The 6,336-nt window shown below is 57.9% G+C and overlaps 1 protein-coding gene across 1 annotated transcript; it reads left to right on the plus strand.

Annotated features, from left to right (window-relative positions):
- Window positions 1-2,949: 2,949 nt before the first annotated feature.
- LOC109782347 (uncharacterized) lies at window positions 2,950-3,976 on the plus strand. Its single transcript, XM_020340959.4, has one exon. The coding sequence runs from the start codon at window positions 2,965-2,967 to the stop codon at window positions 3,778-3,780; it is 816 nt and encodes a 271-aa protein (XP_020196548.2). The 5' UTR covers window positions 2,950-2,964; the 3' UTR covers window positions 3,781-3,976.
- Window positions 3,977-6,336: the final 2,360 nt, after the last annotated feature.

Below are 6,336 nucleotides of genomic sequence, written 5' to 3' on the forward strand. Positions count from 1 at the left end.
AGCCGCTCCTCCTCCCAACCCTAGCCGCCCCTTCTCCTCACCCCCCCCCCTCTTCCCTTCCCCGCCGCCGCCTGAGGCAGCCGCCGGGCAAGCCCGGGGCGCCAAGGATGGTGGCGGCGGGGCCTCGGTTGCCCTGCATCTGCGTGGGGAACCTCGGATCTGGAGCGGCGGCTCCATTGGCAAGGCACGGCCGGCTAGCAGCCATGCGGGCGGTGGATCTGGTGTCCCGGCCGCGCGGGCGGCGGGATTCGGTGGTCGTTGGCGGCCGGCGGCGGCTTCTGCGGCGGTCGGTGCCCGCGATCTGGCGCCTCCCCTCCTCCCCTGTTCGGCGTGCGGGCCAGCCTGGTCGGGCCGCGCTTCCTCTTGGTCGCCGGTTCTGTACAGTAGGCGCTGGTGGTGCCGGGGATCTAGTTCGGGCGAAATCCCTGGCTGGCCATGACCGGCCGCGCCGACGGCGACGCCTGAGGGCGCCGTCCCCCTCCTTGGAGGCGTCGGTATGGACTGATCTCCTCACTTCACCTTTCCCTCGGTCTCCCGGGCGAAAGCCCTAACTTTGTTGAGCGGCGGCGGCGCTCACGGCGCCGTTCCCTTCTTGAAGGCGCCGCTTTGGGAACCTTGGAGTTGAGTGGCGCTTGTGGGTGATGGGCGACAGCGGTGGTGCGGCCCTATCCTAACATGGATTTACGTCCGTTGCTTGGAGATGGACTCGCGTAGGTGGAGGTCGTAGGCTGGCGTCGTGGTGGCGTCAATGACGGAGGACTTGTCATGGCTCGCGTAGGTGGAGGTCGTCGTTTGTCGTCGTGATGGCGTCGATGGCGGAGGACCTGCCAAGGTTGTCACCTCAATCTGCTCTGAAGATGGACCAATGGAAGATGACGGCGACGACACATGTGAGTGCGTCGGACCGGTTTGAGCCCCGGACCCGGCACATGGCTTGGTCGGGGCCTCCGGCTTAGATGTTGGGCTTAGGTGAGAGGTCTGGGTATGTGGCCCAGCTTGCACTCCTTCGTCATTTGGATAGGAGTAGCGGCAGATGTTGTCAAGATGCGGATTCAGACATATTGTTGTTCTACTTTGTAAGGTCCTCGAGAATGATCAATAAAATGGCCGCATGCATCTCCCAGATGTAGAGGCGGGGTCATCCTCTTTTTCAAAAAATAAACCAAGCCTTCGTGTCTCTAGGAGTTTTTGACCTTGGCTAACAGAGGAGCTAATGGGCGGCTCGATCATCCCCCAGCTTTTCACCGAACCACCGAAAGCAATGCTTTACATGGGTGGGATGGGTGCATATACATGCGTCTGCAGGATCGACTCTTATTACAATCCCTTTGTTGGACCTAATTACTTTCATTAATTGCAGCAGCAGTAGTATTTATTATCTTTCCTGTGACTGCAGGCAATGAGGCGAATGAGCAGGCCAGCTTTTGACGAGGGAAGATGAGGATGAGGCGCCCCGCGCCGGCCTGATTCCAGCAAGTGGAAATGAATAGAGACGCACTAACTCTACTTAACTAGTAATTACTCAAGCCTCAGAGCAAGCAAGTGTCAACGTGTAATGTCATAGATTATTCTCTTGTGTTGCGTCCATTTGTCGCCGATCATCGTCTTCTTATACAAGTAACGGTAACAAGAGACTTTGTAAAATGATATTGTCTTGTCTGCGCAACGGACGGGGTAAAAGGCCAAAAGCAAGTAAAGGACGAAAGCGGGCTAGTGGGTGATTTGATTTGCTGCTGCAGTGGCTACTGGTGCACTGAGATGGACGGTGAACCGGACCATGTGTAGCAACTTGTTGTTTTATCTATGGTTGGATGTGTACTTGGCTACTTGCCTGGTTAGAAGACGAAGACGAGTCAAAGAACTAGTTTGACTGTTTGTATTTGAGTTCATTCAGTTAAGCCGGTGTTTGGCTGTAAGCAGATGCTCCGTCGATGCATGCACATACGTGGGGCGTGAGACAGCAGCTCGTCTCAGCGATACTACACTCATTTTTCTGGCTGAAGATTTTGCTGCTGCATCACGAGTGCGCACCAACCAACCAATGCATCGAACTGGGTGTTTTTAACACCATTTTTGCTCCTCCTCCTCCTTTCCCCCAACGGAATTCATTATTCCGTGGTGCGGCGATACTGCCGGATGCGCTGCTAGTACGTACGTGCTCTCGGCCGGTTCGGTGACGATGACGACTCTGCCTCTGCCTGGCTAGGCCTCCCCCGATTGCCACGCCCCCGGCAGACGACAAACCATGCTGCCTAAAAGGCGCCGCATTATTGCGAGTATTGTACTGCTCCTACTGTGCCATGCCCTAGTGTCATGCATGCATGCCACAGCGTACGTGCGTGCGTACGCTCCTACCCCTCAAGATGCAGGCGCAGGGAAGGGAGCACTGGATTGGATCGGATCGGTAGGCTAGAGCTAGACACACGACATGGCGGGCGATCATCCTTTGAGAAGGAACCACTTTCATCGGTCCTTCGCGGAGACACTGACGCGATTATCGCCGCCTCCGCTCGTGGCTACGGACCGAGCGAGCGACACCTACCCCGAAGCTCACCGCCCCAAGATGTGGCTGGGGCCGCCTCTGCCTTCTGACAAGTGACGGCTCACGAGTCCGTCTCCTTTCAATATCGTTTGCGTTGTACTAATCAGCCCTTTGGCATCACATGTCTCTCCAACGGCGCAAGCTTGTGCCCGCAGATTGTTACGCAACACTGGTTGTTGTACATAAAATGGATAATGGACTACTGCAGCTGCAGAGGTCTCATCCAATGGCCCAGACAGACTTGACGCAGCTAGCGTTGCACCGTATCCTGCACTAAGCTGAAAAGAAAACACGCATGTTTGCTACCGTTCCTAGTCCTAAACTTGGTCCCGACGACAGAAATGAAAATGACAGATAAAGACTCGCTAATGGTAACGCTTCAAAAACGCGCCCCCGCCAGGGATAAGCACGCACAGTAGAAAATGGGCATTCCTACGGCCTATATAAGCTGCTCCGCGCCCGCTAAACCCTCCACCCCTCTCGCCAGTCTCCAGCAGCTCCAAGCTCAATCCATCGCCTCCACCAGGCTCCAGTACCGCGCCCGCCTCGCCTCGCAAGAGGCTTCCTCGACCTCTCCTTCAAGCAGCGGAGACCGGAGCCTACGCGGGGCTTCGCGCCAGGAGCTGGCTAACCATCAGCAGACCCTCGCGGCGGCGCCGGCGCCGGACGCGGAGCTGGCCGGGGAGACGGAGGAGCAGCGCGGCAAGTTCCTCGTGCTGCGCCTCTACGAGGCGCTCAACGCCCGCGACGCGCGCCGGGCGCAGGAGCTGCTCGCCCCGGACCTCGAGTGGTGGTTCCATGGCCCGCCGGCGCACCAGCACATGATGCGCCTCCTCACCGGCGCAGGCACCAACGCCGAGTTCAGGTTCTCCCCCCGCTCCGTAGACGCCTTCGGCTCCACCGTCATCGCCGAGGGGAGCGCGGACGGCGCCGGCCAGCTCCTCTACTGGGTGCACGCCTGGACCGTCGGGCCCGATGGGGTGATCACTCAGCTCAGGGAGTACTTCAACACCGACCTCACCGTCACCCGCCTCTCCGCCGCGGCGGCCACCAACAACGCCAGCGCGGGCTCCCCTAGCCACTCCTCCTCTTCTTCTGCCTCTTCCTCCCCCTCCTCGTCTACGTCCTCGGGCCTCTCCTCGCCGGCGCACACGCCCAAGTGGCCCAAGTGCCTGTGGCAGAGCCGCCGCAGCGACCGCGCGCGCAAGTCGCTGCCGGGCCTCGTCCTCGCCATCTAACAACATCAGAGCCTACGAATGAGTAACTAGAAGTCAAAGGAGTTGCTTTGCGTGCTTGAATTAGCAGTGTGATTTATTTGGTCTAGATCATGGATTATGGTGTGTACTACTGCTACTGCGGCAATGGCTTGCTGCTGCGGCTGAATAAAAGTATATCGTATTGGAGCCTTGGGCAATGTGCGATGATTCACCTTCATTTCATTTTCTTTCTTTCCTGTTTCCTTGGTGTCATGACCAGTGGCGGAGCTTGGGCCTAATCTTTGGAGGGGCAATGGGCTAAATGGGCTAAGGAGGGGCAAAACTATAAGGTTTAGCCTGTTTTTACTGAACATCCAGCACAAAAACTAACATGTATTATGTGAATTTTTCTTGGGCTGGGGGGGCCACCGCCCAGGTTGGCCCCATGAAGGTCCGCCACTGGTCATGACCGGTCTTCGGCTGAACCGAGCTACTCCCTCTTAATTTGATTTGATCACATATTGGAAACTTGTTGAGTCAGGAACTGAGAGCAACTCAAGGGGGGACTCGAACGGACAAGGATTTTGCTCGCTTTTTGTCTGTCTGGGTCGTCCGTCCGTGTGTGCGTGTCTTTTTTTGTTTGGGTAGGCCGGTTCGCCCAACGGGCGCAGGATGCATTTTAGACATGTCTGCGTCGTCATTTCGTCGAACACTTGGAGGGCGAGCTCCCGCGCCACCTCGCCCACCGCAGCTCGCCACGCCACCTCGCCGCTGTCGCCGCAGCTCACCCCGACCTTGCTGCTACCGCCCCGCAGCTCTCGCCCGGTGATCCAACGAGCTCCCGCCCCGCCCCGCAGCTTTTGCACGAAGTGCACCTGCCGCGTTGCGCACTCGTGCCCATCCCGCGCGATGGCCAGCTCCAGCGGCGGCATGTAGCTACCTAGCGCGCATGCACGCAAGGGTGCGACCATGCCGATGTGCTCGGACGCTGCAGGCACGGCAAGCGCCGCGACTCGAGGACGGGCACGGCCGGGCGACCGGGCGTGGCGAGTCGAGGACGGGTGAGGCGAGGCTGCGACGAGTCGAGGACGGGCGCGGCCGGGTGCAGCGAGGCAAGGCCGAGCGCAGTTGGGACGGCGAGACGAGGTCGGGACGAGGCGCGACAGGCGGGGCGAAGCGAAGCCGCAGCGAGGCGCGACCAGCGGCGGCTGGCTAGCAGGCGCGCGACCAGCGGCGGCCGGCAGCAGCACCAGCACGCACGCTGGGCAGCGGCGGCTAGCTAGCTAGCTAGCACGCGCGTGGCCGGCAGCAGCAGCACAAGCACCAGCATGCATTCTCCACCAACGGTGGTTAGCTAGCTAGCTAGTACGCGCGCGGTCATCCGCCAGTGGTGCGTGTGGTTGTAGGACGCGACGACGAGCGCTTGGCCGTTGTGCGCCGGCAGCGGGAGGAGGCGGTGGCTGCTTGTGCTTGGCAACGGGAGGAGGAAGCGACACCTCGCTCGCGACAGAGGCCGAAGCAGCCGGCGCCATGCCCGCATCGGCATGCCCGGTGGCATCGAGAAAGAGAGAAAAGGAGGAGAGAGACGGATGTGGGATGGATGGGTAGCCCCTCGATGACAGGTGGACCAGTGCTCGCATGCAGTGTACAAAGGCGGACAAGGAGGCCACAGAAAACAACCGCCTTGTGTTCGCCGTGGAATATGACCCAAATTTAGGTTCAAGCGGACACAAAACGGACAGCAGGCGGACGCTGTATCTGTTTGAATCACCCCGTCTGGATGATGCAAACAGATAAAATGGGTCACCCGGTTGGAGTTACTCCGATGCTTCCGTAAAAGTGGCACCTCTCAGATATTGTTGGCAAAAAAAATGCATACGTTGGGGACAAATCCAAGCTTGCAGGAAAGCCAAAGAGTCTGGATAAACTGAGTACACGTCAACGTAGCAGTCGGGTCGGGTTTGGCCGGGTTGACCCCAACCAAACCCATGCCCGATTATACTATCGGGTCAACGACCCTACCCATGCCCGGTCGGGGCCCCATCGGGTAAGTGACAAATATCTTTTTTTTGGTTCGAGTGATACCATGGGGAAAATTATTCGTTGTCTTCCCAACGAAAACAGAGCGACAAGAGAGCACTGAGCATCACCGCGTTGTGGTTCTCTTTTGTAGGCACCCATCCCTTCTACTCCTCATTCCCCAGCCGAGGTGGTACTAAACTACTCGTACCACAACATCGTTGCAGAACTGCAGGATCCAGCCAAAGGCATCAAAGACGGGCCGAGTGCTTCTACTTGCACGTGCATGTGGCCCATATATGGCTGTAACATTGGGCTGCCAATTCTCTTCACTCTTCTCGTTTTTGTGCTATGGGCCGAGTGCTTCTCTTTTGCACATGCATGTGGCCGGTGTATCATTTGGCTGGCAAATACTTTTTTGCTTTCTGTCATTCCTTTGCTATGTGGATTGTACGTATATGCATACTGATTAAACATGTACGTATAAACTTGACCACCTTATGTATGTGACCCACATTTCATATTAATCGGGCAGCCCATCGGGTAACCCATGGATGTAGACTTATGCCCATACCCTAC

Source organism: Aegilops tauschii, chromosome 4 (genome assembly GCF_002575655.3).
Source record: "Aegilops tauschii subsp. strangulata cultivar AL8/78 chromosome 4, Aet v6.0, whole genome shotgun sequence".
NCBI classification, from domain to species: Eukaryota; Viridiplantae; Streptophyta; class Magnoliopsida; order Poales; family Poaceae; genus Aegilops; species Aegilops tauschii.

Bases quoted from the DNA above. Each gene is read 5' to 3' on its own strand.
- LOC109782347 (XM_020340959.4), top strand. From the start codon at position 2,965: ATGGGCATTCCTACGGCCTATATAAGCTGCTCCGCGCCCGCTAAACCC.